This window comes from Rhinolophus sinicus, chromosome 16 (genome assembly GCF_057876585.1).
Source record: "Rhinolophus sinicus isolate RSI-liver-muscle chromosome 16, RSI-T2T, whole genome shotgun sequence".
Classification (NCBI taxonomy): Eukaryota; Metazoa; Chordata; class Mammalia; order Chiroptera; family Rhinolophidae; genus Rhinolophus; species Rhinolophus sinicus.
Window position 1 is genome coordinate 129730019 of NC_142516.1, and position 17882 is coordinate 129747900.

Below are 17882 nucleotides of genomic sequence, written 5' to 3' on the forward strand. Positions count from 1 at the left end.
GATTGCATGGACACTACCTCAACCTTCATCTTGGTTTAGAATTGCTCAAATTGGTGTCCCATTCTTGATGTGCAGCCAGTTAGTTATGTGACCCTGGGCCAATCTCCTTCATACTCAGCCTGATTTTCCTCCTCTGCCAAACAGGGGTAATGGTACCTTCTTCCAGGTTTATTTTTTCTGCTCTAAAAAATAATATATATGAAAGACCTATTCCTTGAGCAGGATATGCAATCAAATGTTCTTAGTTTCCCTCCTTCTTTCTCATTTGTCTTTGCAATTTTACTTGAATTATGGACCTAATATTAGCTCATCTATTTCCTTTTTTTTTTTTTTCCAAAATAAAGCTGTTTTTACTTTTGCTCCCCTCCGGGGACAGTAGTAACATTGAAATACTATTTTAGGAATATAGTCAGTAATTCTTTTTTCTTTTCTATTTTTATTTTTAAGAAAATACTCATTTGTGATAGAACCACCATAGTCTTAAAGACTAAGGAAAGTCGGAGGATGAATGACTATTTTTCAGAGGACAAGTAAAGCATATTTGGTAGATTAATTCTTAATTCACCTTCTCGGAGGAAAAAGGACAAAACCCTCATTTACCAAGATTCTAAAGAGATCGCTAGGCAAGTCCCTAGCCAGCCCCACATTAGTCTTTGCTTTGAAGCATTCCTTCCCCGGAGCTTGGTTGTCTTGACCAGATCCCAACCCTATTATTGAGCTGCAAGAAGACTGGAGCAAACAATCGCTTCCTTTTGCTGACATTCACATGTCTGTTGGCACTCAGGAGAGGGAAGGCATGTGTGCTTATCAGGGAATCAATCTTTCTGCCTATCATCCTCATTTTCTTTGGAAGAAAGCAAGTTAGCACAATTACCTCATCGAGAACAATTACCTCCCTTTAAACTGTTTATTCTCTAGAGAAAGGTATTTGGGAGCAAATAAAACTTGGGCAAGAAAGATGGATTTTTAAAAAGTACTTGAATCAATAATGAGTGTGGGCAGTGGGGGATTGTTGGGAAGGTTGTCTTTCTTCCCAACCAAGCCTTCATTTCCTACTGGTGTCAACCAGGCAATTCTGACTAGCTGAGTTCTGGCACCATTTTGGGGGCTGAATATTGAAAGAGATAGGTGGTGCTCTGACCTTGGAGCTAACTCACCAGGTGTGTTCTTTGCTCTGAAACTGTGTGGCCTAACACAATCTCTCTTAAATTACTCTTTGGCAGAGGGGAGAATAAGAGGCAACCGAGAGGTAAGTCTTCTCAACTTCTTCTGTCAAAGGCCCAGCAGGACTTCCTTTCCGTGATACTCCTTTTCCCTGATAAAGGCAATTCCCACTGCACGGATTAAAACAACCAAATGGGAACAGGAGTCCTCAGAAACAAGGGAGCTTTCTGAAAAGTCGGGGATTCCGGATTAATCATGGAGGGTCACAGACAAGGGAATTGAGGGATGGAAATAAAAATGAAAATCGATCACCTACCCCTTAATGCACCCATGATTGTAATTTCTACACCTCTTCATTTATATGTGTGCATATTTAGCATGGTTGCAATAATGGATTTATTCTGGTGTTATTTTCCCGCAGTTGGCATTTAAGTCTTTTTTTTTTTTTTTTTTTCATTTACAATTTTCAGGAGTGATATCTGATCTGCTGTTAAAAAATGGAAGCTGGAGAGGCATGACTGTGAAAGAGCTCAAAGTTGAACAAAACAGAGGTTTCCTGGCAGCAGCACACTGCCGAGTTAGGCTGCCGGGCTGTACCCATCTTTCTACGCTGGATTCGCCTCCAAGGGCCCCGATGGTTTAGCTCACATCTTGACGCGCGTGCTGGTCTTCGGGAGCCCGGCTCCCGACTCGCTACGGTCCTCGCGGAGCCCTAGCAATTTGAGGAGCGTGGAGGAACCCGGAGGCACGCGCAGCCGCCAAGGGGCTCACCTGAGCCTCCCGCCAGGCGAGGCCCGCCGCCGCCGCCCCGCCCTCCGCCCCGCCCCCGCCCGGCTCATTGGCTGAAGCTCGGAGGGGAGGAGACCGGGCGGCCGCGGGGGTCTCATTAGCGATGCGGACCCGGTCCTGTGCTCCGTAGTCCCGGACCCGGCAGCGGCAGGTTCGCTGCTATCAGCGCGGTGGGGACAGCTAACGTCTCAGGCGGCGGCCGTGGAGGCAGCGGTCGCCCAGCCGTGGGAGGCTATGGGGGCGCGCTTTTCCTCTCGGTGCCCAGCTAGCGGCGGCTCGGAGAGCCCTGCCCGGCTGCTGTAGGGAGCGGCAGTGGAGCAGACTCATTCGCTAAGGACCCCCGGGATCCACTCGCTGGGCTCCTGGCTTGCCGTGCAGCTCCCGGGCGTGGAAGAGGAACCGTACTCTGAAGCGGGGCGAGGAGCATGGGGAGAGCGTCCGCCGCAGGAGGAGGCTCCGGAGGGGCGCGTCGGTGGTTCCCTTGGCTGGGGCTCTGCTTCTGGGCGGCAGGGGCTGCGGCTGCCCGAGGTAAGCGCTGGGAAAGGCGGGCGGTGGGGCTGGGGGCGAGGCGAGGGGGACGCTAGCAGGACCCGCACCTACGGCATCCGCTTCTTAAGTTGCGCTCTGCACCTCTTCGCGCACCGAGCCTAACAGGGTGGTAATAGGGCAGAGGACCTCCGCGGGGACCACTGCCTCCCACCCCAAGTTTGCGACCAGCCACAATCCTACAGGTTGCTGTGACGGGGTCCCTACCCTTTATTCTCCTCGCTTGCTCTATTTTCCAAGCCCTCCCCAATTACTGCAGACTGGAGTACCCACATCTTTCTTCCAATCTCGCTTGCCCCTGTCCTCTACACTTCGTTCGAAGGCGAGATCTTTCATGGGTGGGCGCCCATCGTGGTGTCGGAGAGTTCCTGGGGGTGATGGAAGTCTCCGTTGGGTAGGCTTGAATGTAGAGGGCGCCTTTTCCCTTCGGGGAGCAACACCGACTGAAGTCCCCTAAAGCTTGACACTCCTCGGGCCACACTAGCCCGGGGTCCTAGGCTGCATTGGGCTTTCTTTCGAGGAGGCCGCTTGTGTGCGGGATTGAGGGGAGCTGTGTGCATCTTCCGCGTCTAATTGTACCTGTAGTGCCCAGCCCGGAGAAGCAGCTGGCCGGCGGCCACTCGCCCGGCGTGTCCTCACCCTACACTGTGCCTACTTCAGCTAGAGAGCTCGAGAGCGCGGTGCCCCACGGGGCAGCAGGAAAACCGCTGTTTTTTCCAACCTAAAAACGTAGACCCCCATTTTCCTGGATCCTCTGGACTCCAGCAGAGTGAAATTTTGCATCTGGTTTCATCTCCACCTTGAGCGAGAACAGGGGCCATGAACTTAAAGCTACATCCCGCAGACTTGTTTTGAAGATGATCAGAGACGATTTCACACATAGCTCGAGTATTGTGGTTTACCTTTGAAATAATCCGGAAGCTTCTCTTTCCCGCCCTTCTTTGCCTTTCTCTTTTCCCGTGCGCCATCCATTAGGCTTAGAATATGTAATTGCATTAAATGATTTACCTGACGCTTGTCTCGTGGGAGGTGGAACTGATCTGACCGCCTCACCTCTGCTCTGCTGGCTATCTTGAGCATACTCTGAGTATCTGGGAGACAGAAAAGGATGGAAAGGATTGAGGATGATCATAAGAAAGCCAATATAATCTCATTTTTATAAAAGCTAACGGTGTGGTAAAAGCAGACCTGCTGCCTGGAATGAGGAATTAAAAAAAAAAAAAAAGGTGGATAGAGGCTTTCCGTTTTATGATCCTGTTCAGTGACTACTTGTATTTAATTTCCCAAAAAAGTTTTTTTTTTTTTTCTTTTTTTTCAAATGGAGCAGGCTTTTTTAAAAGCAGAAAAGGTTTTAAAATGAGCCTCAGTGATTGCACACACTGGCTGATGGTGAAGCATAGTTCTTTTCCTTGCTGGAAGAAACACAAGATTCAGCCATTTAATTTACTACGGAGGATGCCTCCTTGTAAAGTCAGCTCTGAATTGTTTTTAATACACTGTTATGGAGAAAAGCAGGTCGTTTCTAAATGTTGATCTAAATGTCTGAGTTTCCCTTTGCTCTTTGCTGTGGAATGCCTCAGAGTGACTGAGTCCTTGTTCCGACTCCTTGGACTTTGGTTGGAGAATGGTGAAGTCAGCTTCAAACAAGAAGTTGGGACATGCCAAAAGCCTCTTGGATGGAGTTTTGCTGGCTGTGAAACTAAGGCTAGCACCTCTTGTCTGCAAGCTGTTCTATAGAGGTCTCCTGGAAAACATACTGCACACTCTGCAGGCTTATTTACAACAAATGTGTTGCACAGATCATAGTACTATTCGAGACACATGGAGTGGAGCACTAAATCTGATTAATATTTCCCTTGTAATATTTTACTCTCTGGGGCATAAAGCCCATTACCCTTAGCATCTGTCAGATACTCCTCAGTTAGCAGGCTGTGAAACCTGTGAAGCCACATGCATCTGCCTTTGGACAGGTGGGCACAATTGGAGTTTTCAGAACAAAGGGTGTGTTTCAACGTTACTTAAGTTCTCTCAGCCCAGGAAGGTGGCCATTCATTAAAAACAAGATCATGCTTGCCCAGTAGTCTCACCAGGCTCTTTATGGCTGGCCCTAGGTTCTTATTTATCCAAGTAAATGGTTTTTGTTCTGCAAACCTTTTCATGTTGATTTGAACCAAGATATTCTGTCTTCCCTAATCAGCAGGATATACAGAATTATTCCATTTGCTTTAATGATACAAGAATATTTAACAATGCAGTAGCATTTTCAATTATTTATCATTTGTTTTCAAGATGATTGCACCAACTCCTTGTGTTTTTTTCCTTTCTTTCCCATTTCATACTTAATCTAAAACCCTCTTAAAATCGGAGGGGTGTTTCTGATGATTGGCTTTGAATAGAATAAAAAAGAAAGCTACTTGGGGTAAGGAAGTGTCTGCAGAAATGATTAGTGACCCAAGGAACAATGTTCTGGTTCCCTCTTTTGTGAGCAAGACTTACTCGTCAGATTTATGTTCCTGACTGGTGCCATACTGTAAGGAAGATATTTTGGTGCCATGATTACTGTATATTTTAACACTTTCCAACTTAAAACAAGGTTGTTTAAAAGTTATTCATGACCTGCGAAGTGCTAATTGAATCCTCATCATGTTCCCATACTGACTTGTTTTAGTTCTTTGAAAAAAGGAGTCCCGCTGTTGATCTGGTGGTGATTCCTGTATTAGGTACTGTACATAAGGTCCTAGTCTAAAGGCAGGGTGGAAGATAATATTAGACAGGCTGAGCTTTCACACAATTCCTTGCTTTAAAATTTTTCCTGGATAATGAAATCTTACAATAACTGTAATAATGCATTAAGGGTAAGAGAAGTACACATTTATTTTGAAGTACACATTTATTTTATAGGCATAATTGGGTCATATGGTTTACACACACTTAAGTCCATTTATCTACCTAGCTCATACAGTTTTAAATCTATAGTCATTTCCTCCCTAATGAATGTTATTAGCCCACATCCACGCCCTTATTCCTTTCCCTTTCTGCAAAAAACAGTCCCTCCATACAGTAATGAGAAAAGAGTTGTTTCTTTCAATTTCCTGCCCAGGTTGTCTTTTTCTGACTCTTGGTTTTTGCTCTTACCTTGAGCATACCAGTGGCACCTTCTTTTCCAACTTGATAAAGTATTCTGCTCAAGAAATCGCTTAAGTATCTCAGTTCTTAAAAAGAGATGACTTTTTCTGTCCTCGCTTAGGATGGCAGCACTTGTCATCCATTTCCATAGTTTTACTATGAAAAATAATAATGCGCCCCTTACATTCTTCCTAACTATTTGGATGACACATCTGTGGGTCTCTGGTACTCCGTAGGGTGGGGAAACTTAGGGAGCCACACCAGTGCTCCATGAGCTCTCTCAGAACTGTAACAGATGGTTCTGACCCTGCTATCTTATAAGTTAGGGAAGCACTTTTGTATCCGTTTCCTCAGTGACTTGTAAGCTTGTTGTTGTTTTTTTTTTTTTTTTTTTTTTTTAATTGTCCTTCTCCTACTAAATGTAGTACACAACTTAAAATAGTATCAACTTTAAAGATGTATCAAGAAATTGGTCATTCAGCAGATAGCAAATATTTGATACCTCTCCCGTTGCCTTTTCTTCCTCCTTTTTCTAACACGAAGGCTAGAGACCCAGATCCCATGTATTAAAATCTAATCCTAAAGACAGGTGTGCAAAGAAAGATTTATTCCATAACATCCTTATGAGGAAGGTGGTGGTGGTGATACAAGGTGTCCTGTTAATAGACAGGTGCTGGTGTTCACAGAGAGCCCAGATGTGTCCTGCTTCTTAATTACACCTTTGCCATTAATTCTGATTATCCCATATTCCAGGCAGTGCCACTTGACCAGGTATGTCATTAGCTTCTGTCCTTATTCCGATGCCTTCATGAACTAACAGCATAATGGAATAACCGATGGAAACTTTCCTCTGTCATTCTCAACTGTACGCTCTAGGTAAAAACGTTTATCTGCTCGCACCTTCATTTGCGTAATGGCCAATGTTGGCATGAGAACTACCATCATGTTGCCACTACTTTTTATATTATGCCTGTTTTTAAGAGAAAACATTTTTGCAGATTGACTATAGCACAATAATAGTAATTATTGTATGTAGTATGTGCCATTGATTATTCTAAAAGCTTTATATATACTAACTCATTTAATCCTTAAACTAATGCTATGCAGTAAGTAATATTATTCTCATTTTTAAGATAGGAAAGAAAGGTCACAGAGAGGTTAAATAACTTGCTCAAGGCCACAGAAGAGCCTGGATTCGATCCTCAGTGGTCTGACACCAGCGCCTACAGTAAGACTAACTTTCTAAACTTCCGAAAAGAAGAGGACCCTTATGTTTTGATGACAAAAGTACTAAAATTATATCTCTATAACCGTGAGAGTTGTAAAAGAATTTAGAGTAGCTTAAATAAACCTATAAATATATTCAGATAAATCTTAGAGATTTATGTTGTATGAAAACAGCCACCCTCTCATTCAGCTTAATATACTTTGGGATTGGATTCACGCTTAACATTCAACATGCTTGTTTCTAATAGGATAGCTTTCTTTTTTATTTTTATTTTTTTCAATTTTGAATTTCAGCAGAAAATATTTCTCTGATTGAATACACCATCCATATAATGGCAGATCCCAAGGGACTATTTGTTGCCTGTCTTGTATTTTTAGCCTTGTTTGCCAAGAAAATGTGGAGCATGCAATTTGAGAATAGATTGTTAACACCAGGGGCTGCTGTTTTGGCTGTTTTGGGTACTCCTGCTGCTGCTCTTGCGAGGCAGATGGCTAGATTCATTTATAGAAAATAGATATTCGTTCTATTTTGCATTTCCACTTTGAAAAGAACTTTTAATTGTTTGTGCCACATTGCATCATATGGCCTTATTGTGTGCATACACATGCTGTGTGTAGATAATTTTCAGAATTAGGCGGATGTTAATGTATTCAGTTTGAACTGCATTAGACATCTACTGCAAACTCTGTTGTGCTTTTGGAGTATTTCTTTTGATAGTGGGTTTGTGTGCAGTATGGTTGTGTACCACGTATTTTGTTCTCAACTCTCCCTCCTTTACCTCCTCCCCTGACTTCACTGAACTAGAAATCGGGGACAGAAATGTTACAGTTGTATTTATGGGGCTAAAGTAAAAACAATAAACATGTGTTACACTTCTCATATGACATCAGACCACTATAAGATATAAAATATTTCCTACTATTATTTCCAAGAGAACACAAGTAAGGTGAGGCCTGTATTCTTCCTATATGACCAGGTCCTTCTGGCAGTTTCCTTCATATATAAGAAATCAGCAAAGCCGAAAGCTGTCTTCCAAGTGAAGTCTGTGACAGCTCCACTTAATGCAGCTACTGACTTTCTGCCCCTCTAATTTCTGGTTTACAACGTGCAAAAGAGCCCTTCTCCCCAGAAAGAGAGAGAGAGCCCTTGCCGCATGTATCCCTTGTCACTCCAGCATTGTAAGGATAGGAGGAATTATGTGGGAAAATATTGCAACAATGTGGAACTTGAATAAGAATGGAATTACAAATGCTTTGTTGTTACCTAAACTGAAACTGATTGCTCAGTCAGGTAAGTCCAAGGGAAAATGACAGTCACAGATATTCCAGAAGGTGGGTGATTGGCAAGGATGCATAGGAAGTATGAGGTACAAGACGCCAAAGTGAAGAAATCTTTCTGACTACTTTAAGAACCCAACCCCCACTGGGATCACTATGTTTAATATCGTTCATACATTTTGACAACTTACTATAAAAGCAAATGTATTTGCTAAATATTGAATGAGAAGACTTACCTCTAAATAGTATATCTGTAGCACGTTGTGAGAGTTCGAAAGAGATCGGTGGCTTCTGCTAGCAACAGTACTCATTTAGTAGTTATCATTCTTATTTGAATTTAATAAAATATACTGGGAGAGGAGGGGAACGAAATAAATGATCATGGGTTATGGAAGCTAAGGTGGTAACATTTGAAACTCACTAATCAGTGCTTTTCAAATGTTAATGTGCATTTGAATCACTGCGGATCTTGTCCACAGGCACTTTCTTGTTGAGTAAGTCTGGGGAGGGGCCTGAGATTCTGCATTTCTGACAGACTTCCAGATGACACTATCCGTGCACCATACTTTGGGTAGCAGGGCCATGGATGATATTAATTCAGGTTTTTTTATTTTCAATATTGTTTTTCACTTGGAAGCTAGCATGAAGTGGAATTTTAAAAATGCCAATAGAGGACTAGGCAAACACAAATGTCAGCTTTAACTCAGACAAACGCACAGCTGCTCATAAAACTAATAGACATTCAGGGAACACCATTCGGATGCAATATAATGTCTTACTTCCAGTATTTGTAAAGAGAGATGCAATATTTTAAAAGTCTTGAGTTTTATATTGAAGTCATTGAGGACCCGTGTCTGCATCTTATTAATTTCTGGTAATAAAGTGGAAACGGAGTCCCTGAGAAGTTGAACAGTTTGCCCAAAGTCAGATTTCTGTTAAATAAATGGGTTCACTAACTCTCTTTCAGATTCCTTCATTTTATTGTATCTCTCGACCAGAGCTACACGTAAAATAATCTGGAGTTCAGGATAATGAGAGAACGAGGCTATAGTGAAGAGGTAGAACAGAACCAGTTGGTTGAAACAAAACAAAACAGAACAATGTCCAAATGGGGTGCTGATGTTTCTCAAGCAGCTGGGCTGTTGCTGTCTCAGCATGGCTTAGGGGCTGGTATTTGAGGATGTCTTCGCTGCAAGACAGTCATTTCTACTTGGCAGGGCCCGTCTTGTCCTGGTACTTACCCAGAACGTGGCCGGGCTTGTCCAATAGCTGGTGCTAAATAATATTTATGTTAAGGTATACATGATATTTAGGCTAAATTTTCTGGAATTTACTCAACATTGTGATAAAACATTCAGGAAAATTTAGTTGCCAGAGAAAATTAAATAACTGTAAGAGGGTTTTACATTTCTTTTCCTCAACAAAGTGTAAAACCTACATTCCTGGATAGACTATTCTGGAAAGATGATTAAGTGTAAGATGCGACATTATCATGGATGGCTGTTTTGAATAATAATTCATTTGCATGGAACTTGACACTTTTAAGGTACATTGACAATTGTGATCTCTTTGTGTTTTTCACATCCACCCTGATATTGAACAGATGATGAAATTAAGGTTTAGAGATTTTTCAACCAAGACCAGACAGGTAGTGGTAAATACTAATACTAGGACTGGAAGCTGAGTCTCCAAGTGGTGTCTGAGCTTTTTTGATTTCTTTACCGTGTAATTCTCTTTTATTGCCAAATAGATTGATTATCCTTAAGTTGGATGACACACCATTCTGCTCACATTACATATGCGATGGGGCTGTGGATGCATGAGCATATGTGACAGAGGAGGATAAACACATGAATAAACATTTTGAATGATAACTTGTGTTGTCTTCTTGGTCTACATGGTGTTAATGTTTCTCATGGTTATAAGCAGAAAAAATGACCTCACCTGGGAAAAGGAGCTGTAGGAAATGTGTCAGGAGTGAGTGGAGGAAAATAAAATAGTGAATATATTAAAAGTTGCACACTGTAGTATGGAATAGAGGTATGTAAAATACTCTGAGGAACTTGCTAAGCAATAATATTTTCTTAAAAATCAAAGGAATTAAAATGTTTATTAGTGTAAGTAAAATCGCAAATTAGTACTGTAGTTTTATTTTTAAGGATGCCTTTATGAACACCAAACGCTTTTAGAAATATTATACTAGCTCCTCAATCTGCATAGTTTACTAAATACCATGTCTTTATTATTAAACTTGAGTACATGTGCTTTATTTTTTTTCTGTGTACAGATACGAAACAAGATTAAAGTCTTTTGTATATTAAAGTAGTATAGTAGCATAGTGCAACTGGATTTCCAATAACAATTTTCATCAATGCATCTTTAAGAATTATCTAACCTATTTTTAATAGAGATAGGGAAATAAAATACAAACTACAAATAGAATCCTTTGCCAGAGAAATGTGTGTTAAAAGCGTTTTGAAAGGAGTTGGAAAAAGTTTAACTATCGTGAATCTAAATAGACAACCCTTGTGTCTCTGTCAGTCTGGGGACCAGAAGCTACAGTGATTGCCAGCAGCTTGCATCTGGAAATTTCCAAAATTATATCTCTTAAAAGAAGTAATCAGGTGGCTCACAGGTTTTATCAGTGTGAGGTGTGTGGGTGGGATGTAAGTGTTTAGGGGTTTGCTTTAAAGAAATAAAGGTGAATAAAAAATTTGTCATTAATAGTGTTTTTCACCTTGGAGAAAAAACAAAACAAAACAAACATTGGATATTTTTTCAAGTTTAGCAGACAGGTTGAGATGTACGTTAACCTCTGGGATAGCAACGTGGAAAAGACAGCTCTATCATATCACATCCTGCAGCAGCGAAGACCATGACTTGTACAGCCAATTGTTAATAATTGTCAAAGTGATAAGTGCTTTAATGCATGAATATCTGTGTGTATGTATTACATATTAGCAGAATATCATATATCATCATAGCAAACATATCGTTAAGGTTTAAGCTTCTATGCTATTAATTTAAATGACATAAGGGACACAAACGAGATGTAGACACAATTTTCCCTTGCAAGTCCGCTTGTTAATTCATGTGCTGCCATTTCTCTCTCCCTCCGCGGTATCTCCCATCCAACCCGCAGCGCTCAGGCTCCTCTTGCTCCTTGTCTCTTCTCAAGTCAAAACTCCCTTCCCATTTAAGGACTGTGGTGAGCTGGACAATTCAAAACCATGAGGCCTTCAACATTTCACTTTTTTCCTTTGGTCCTTTTCATTTCTAAAATGAGAAGAAATGACTAAATGATTTTTAAAACTCTTTCCTGCTGTAACATCTTACCATGGAAGCCATTGTTTTCAGCACCACTTATTCCCAGTATTTTTATCATTTCAGAAAGCCTTTCTTGGTATTTTAAGTGTATCAAACCTTCAAAACACACACACACACACAAAAAAAAAAATGCTGTGGAAGTAGAATTTTCGGGACAAGTTAATCGGATTTCAGGGATGATGCTGGTAAGCCTTGGCTTGAACATTTTCAAGAATGTACCAACAACAAAATAAATTTAAATTTATGTATCAGTTTCTCTTAAATCAGTGGTTGTAAACTAAGGCATACATGTGCAACTCCAGCAGCAGAAGTGAAATGAGTGGAAAATGGCCCACTGGGTTCTGAACCCCTCCGCTGCAGCTGGTCATTGCTCAGTTGGGGGCAAAGGTCCACTGTTGCTAGATTGACTTTCTTTTTTAATAGAAACCGTATATATTAAATTTCATGATGAATTTCCTGATTTGAAGTCTCACAATATTTTAATAAAGCACCTTTGATTCAAAACTCACAAGACATGGCACTCAGCCTTCCAGTTTTTCTCAAATCAGTGACTTTTTCACATTTTGTTGAGATTGAAAGGATGGGGAGCCAGTCGATCCTCATTTTCTGTAATTGTCTCTGAGCTATGCATATAGCACAGCCTTTTCTGGCTTTGTGGAAGAGTGTTATCAAAAAGCAGAAGATGAAAAGCATGTAAGTAGCCTTTTAGTGTACATTTGATAAACATTAATTTGATCACTGAGTTTCTATGTACCTCTAGTTCCCATTTGTAAAGAAGAATCATAAAGTTGTATTGCTGAAAAGGACCCTAAAATTTCTAGACCAAAGCCCAAATCTCTACACAAACAAACGAGGTCTAAAGAAGCCAAGTAGTTGCTTAGCTTTTTGAGGTCATTTCTGTTAGTGCTTGCCCATGAACCCAGAGCTTCATTTTCTCAGTGTTGTTCTTGCCTCGTTCCCTTTAGAACTATAATAACAAAAATAATCAATGCAGGCACAAAGAAATTAAAAAAAAACAAAAAAACACACAACAAAACAAAACACAAAAACAAAAAAATACAAGATACTAGAAGATTAAAGACTATTGATCATTTTAGCTTTCTGTTAAAAGATGTTTTCCTTTTATTTAAAATGTTTATATATATTTTAAATGCCTTTGAAATAGGGTAGATTTTTCCCCCTTTGGCTGTGTTCGTAGTCATAGACTCTTGGGGCTATGATTTTAGGGGCTCCAGTGAGTTCAGTGTAGCAGAGCTAATTAATGCTATAAAAGAGGTTTGCTTTATAGCTGTTTTGTGTTTGTGTGAAATTTAGGGTAAGTCTTAGGCTTTTGTTCTAATTACTAAAACTTCTGTATCCTTGGTAGTAAATTTGTTCACTATGAATCCACTAATAGATCCTAGATATTTCTAAGTATAATTATTTATAACTCTATACAGAGGAAAATATATATTCACTTTATTTCTGCTAATAAATAAGGGATGTCAGTGCCATGAGTTAGAATAGGCAATGCTGTGCTTTACCCAAGGAAATGACTTTAGAATGGTATTTGCCACACAGATGAGAAAATTACTTCTAATCACCATTTTTTCTCTATTTAAATCTGGATTTCAATGCGTGGTAAGAAGGTAACACTTTCCAGGTTGAGTGGTTAGATAGTCTGTTGTTACAAGGTGGCGTTGTTGAGATGGCTGCAATGGTTGGGAAACTCAGGATGCTAGTCGAGCAAATTTTAATGCGCACAAGCACTGACTTGTGCTTCTTAGAAGAAAGCTTTTGATGTTGGCAGCAATGGGCCAACGATGGCTTCAAAAGGCCATAAATCTGCATCCAAAGACAGTGGATATACTTTTAGAAGCTCCAGTTGCTTCTCATGCATTCCCTATTCTTAATTTTAAAGTGAATTCTGCATCGTGGAAGGCCATGAGAACTTGCAGAAAGCAATCCCTTGTACTTGATCTGGAGCTTATAAACTCTGGTGACTCTGTCAAGATTATTATTCATGTTGAAGCCATCTTGCAGGGGAAGTGTTAGACAGTAGGGTGTTTTAAAACTTCTGATTTTTGGAGATTAGGTGTCAAAATATGCATGGTTTGGTTATTTTTAGCAATTACAGTATCAGTGAAGGATCTTGCTACTGAAAATGGTGGTCAAGTTTTAAATTTATAAATCCTTGGTCATCCACCAATCAATTTTTTAAAAACTTGCAGAAAAGCAAACATCTGTAGTATTGTCACCCGTGGTTAGGTGACAAAATGATAAACCGGCACTTTCAATGTGCTTAGGAATTTGTTTTTTAGCTTAAAATTGGTATTTAATAGTTTAACATGTGTTTAAACAGTTTTATTGAAACATAGTAGATTGAAAAATGAGCACCAAATGTTTAATGTAGCTCCTGTTTATAGAAATACACATGTGTAATTTAAATTCTGAAGAGAAACGGTGTAACTGATGTTCACAATCAGCTGATAGCAGGACCTCCATCTATGAACAATTAAATCAGTATCTCAGGGGAGAGGACCCACTGATGTTTTCTTTTTTTTTTGGTTCCTCAGATGAGTCTTAGTTTGAGAAACCAAGATTGAGAGCTGCTGATTTATTGGGTGCCTCGATTGTACATAAATGTGGAAACTGATCTTTTTTTTCTTCAATTTAGAGAAGATATTTGAAAATCTGTATCATCGCAAACATGTATGGGATGAAGGTGACCGCTCACGGATTGCCTCGCCCTCTGCATTAGGCCTTATCTTTCCACATTGAATCTCAAATGACTTGGGAGAGTGAAATTGAATGCTGGCACAAAACGTTTCAGGCTTTGGGAGCTAGACATTTCCTGCTAGGATGGAAAAATTGAGGTTTTAATAAAAGGGATGAGATTATATAAGACACGTTATATGGTAAGGGAGGAGACTTTTAGGAATACATGGTTGAACCGCATGGTTTTCTTCTGGACAGAAGCACAGGGCCCACACATGGAGATTCCTATTTTCTTTTAGCACTCATCTAATATCTCCTAGGCCCTGATGTGAATGATGAGTGATCATTATTATAAGCAGATTAATATCTGTACTGGTTGTGGTGTCTGGAGGATGTAGGCATTGTAGTTCCTCTTACAGCATAGGACAAGGTCCCGTCAGCATGGCTGCTGTTGACTAAGACATAGGCAGGGACAACTGGCCCACCTCTGCCATGTTAGGAATACCGGCATAGGAAATTCTTCCTAAAGTAAGCATTCTGATATTACTGTCCTGTTCACAACTGCCAGTGATAACCTGATGTTTGAAATCAAATACAAATTCTGTAAGACATTTTGTGACTTATTAATTGTTGCTTATGAATAAATGTAGTTTAAATAATCAAATTAAAATGGATATTTGTGAACTTACCACCATACTTAAGAAATAGAACACTATTAGCACCTATCTGTCTGTTTTTCCTTTAACCCACCCCTCAGATTTTCCTTTAGAAGCAATCATGCTCCAATTCTGTGCTTATCATTTCCTTGTTTTTATAAGTAGTTTAAACAAATATGTGTGAACTCCTAAACATAGTTTACTTTTGCTTTTATTAAAAGATATATTAGAATTATATTGTGGGTGTCATAGTCTTCACAAATTTGTTTTCACACCCAGTATTATGTTTCTTCTATGTTATTGCGGATCCTATTTTTGATTCACTTCTCTCAAGTACAATATTCGACGGTGTGACTAAACCATAATTGATTTATTTATTTTTCTGTCACTGAAATTTAGGTTGTTTTCAGGTTTTTCTTCCTATTATGAGAAGTATTACTAAGAATATTCATGTGCATGTCTAATGTTACATCAAAATTACACCATTTCTCTTCATAATTTAAATTACACACACATGTATTTCTATAAACAGGGGCTACATTAAACATTTCAAGTGTTTCTCATATATCTGAGAGTAGATTGCTAAGAGCTAGAGCATAAACATGTCAAATTTTCCAGATAATGCCAAATAATTTTTCAGCAATATGTGAGTTAATTTTGTGGACTTAGTTTTCATATCCCTGATTCCTAATGAAGTAAAACATTTTTTCATATTTTTCATTGCCGTTTAAAACACCTACTTAAGTCTTTTGCTCATTTTTTCTGTTGCTTCTCTTACTGAATTATAGTTTTAAATGTGTGTGTGTGTGTGTGTATTTTTTCTGTTTCTTCTCTTACTGAATGATAGGTGTTTTAAATGTGTGTGTGTGTATTAATAATCCTTAATGTGTTATGTATGGTTGGGATTTCTTCACCCAGTTATTATTCATTTAATTTTAATTTATTTTTTTTGCTTTATGGTATTTTCTGATGGCTTGAATTTTTTGTTATCTTCTCGTAAACTAAAGTTAAATTTTAATGTAATCAATGTTATCAATCTTTTTATGCTTAGCTCTTTTGTGTTGTACTTAGGAAATTCTTTTTTATTTTTTTAAGAAGTTTTATGAGTTGATTTGAGCCAAACTGATGATATATACTGGGGAGTAAGACCTCAAATGCTCCCCAGAATAAGTTTTACAGCTTCTTTTATGTATTTGAAGTGAAGAAAGAGACATAAGGATGATTGGAGAAAGCAAGGTGAGGATTGGGTTATAGGATAGCTAACAATATTATGTGCTCCTTTGAGGGTTAACACCCACTTCCAGGGGTATTACTTCTGGCACTTCAAAGGTGTGTTAACTTAGATGCACAAGAACAATGGACAATGTTGGCTTAAAACCTTTCACTAAAGAAGTTATAGGCCTGGGATATTACTACCCACCATGACTCTCACAGTTAGACATGTATGATCAGATCACCTTGTGAGGTTACTTTTTATAGAAACCTTTTTTTTACATCCACAGTTCCCGCTTTTGGTCATAAATCAATCTGATGGATGGATTGGTGACCAGCCTTTTGGTCGGATAGTGTGGTCTCGCAGCACTAGGGAGGCTTATTCCTAGAAAGTCTGAGTATTGGCGTCATCTTGTTGACCATTGGGGATGGGGCAATACTTTAACTATAGAATCTGATGTGAGGCCAGTTTTTTCCCAAAAGGGAAAGGCAGGTAATTTGAAGGCAGTCAGGTCTGATGGCCTTCATTGCGGGGGAAGACTGAATCATTTCTATTCTGTAAACTATCATTATTTGAGTTTTGCTTTCTGTCTCATTTTTCTGTATTTGGGATCTAGTATAACATTTACATAAACCATGAAAAGAATATTAACAGTTATACAGGTTCACTAATCATATAGAAAAACCCAAAGAAGTATAAGTATTATTATGACTAATATCATTAGCAAATACGTAAAAATAATGAAACAAAATGGATTTTGTGTTCAGTATCAATCCAGAGATATGTAAGCCTTGTCACTGTCTTGGGAATGCTGTCTACCTGTAGTGTCGGCGGCTTCTCGTCTTTGACCAGTCTTTGATGTTTGTAGATGGTAGATGAACGTTTTTTGTTAGGTGCCTGATAATGGAGGGTGACTTTTATTTGATGTTCTTTCCAAAAAGCAGTATCTAGAGTCTTTGTCTTCTGGGACCTCACAGTGAAAGGAAGCAGTTACCAACTTAGCATTTTCTTGAAGAGAATCTATCAATCCTTGGCAATAGTGTAAATGTCTGTTTTCAATAATGTCAGCTCAAAAGTATCTTCATTTACTTTAAGTTCAGATGCCAGGGAACTAGGAGGAACCAGGCAGCTATATGGACCCGACAATTCATTTAATTTACAATCATTGTTTACCCATATGATATACCCTAGAAGCTTTTCATCATTTATTTTACAATGCTTCCCATGCAATTTAGCATAAAAACCATTTTTTGAGGTGTTCCAGGAGCCCTTCTGAAACACTGAAAAGTTTTTTCTACACATACATATCTTCTCACAAAAATATTGTATATATTCACACACACGCACACACACACGGACACACACACACCTCATGAACTAAAGCTTTAATTCTAAAGTAATTGTTGTTATCAGTCATTTTTGCTTAGCAATTTTGTGTCTTAGGAAATGCTTAGGAAATTGTTCCTAAATCTCATAAATATATTCTCCTATATGTCTTCTAAATTTTATAATTTGGTCTTTCATATTTATGCCTTTAATCTACCTAGAATAGGTGTGTGTGTGTGTGTGTGTGTGTGTGTGTGTGTGTGTGTGTATGTTTGTGTGTAGTGTTTGAGTTAGGGATTTAATTTCATTCTTTCATGTGAATAACCAATTGTCCCAGAACCATTACTGAGGAGTCCCCCTCCTGTCTCTAATGATCTGCAATGTCACTTTTGTCATGCATGAAAGTTTCATGCATGCATGGAGATTTTTATAGGCTGGCATTAAATGTTCTTCAAAACAATTTTAACAAACCTTTCTGGTTTATTTTCTACTGCCCTCTCATGTACCCTCTACTCAACTGGACTCCACGCTAT

General features: G+C 39.3%; 1 protein-coding gene across 11 annotated transcripts in view; it reads left to right on the forward strand.

The window, feature by feature from the left end:
* Positions 1–2042: 2042 nt before the first annotated feature.
* UNC5D (unc-5 netrin receptor D) overlaps positions 2043–17882 on the forward strand; it is a 505454-nt gene continuing 489614 nt past the window's right edge. For all 11 annotated transcript variants that reach the window (XM_019748156.3, XM_074329668.2, XM_019748157.3 and 8 more), the window contains exon 1: positions 2043–2481. In XM_019748156.3, coding sequence (XP_019603715.1) covers positions 2379–2481 — 103 coding nt within the window. In that variant the 5' untranslated portion in view covers positions 2043–2378. The remainder of the gene's footprint in view (positions 2482–17882) is intronic.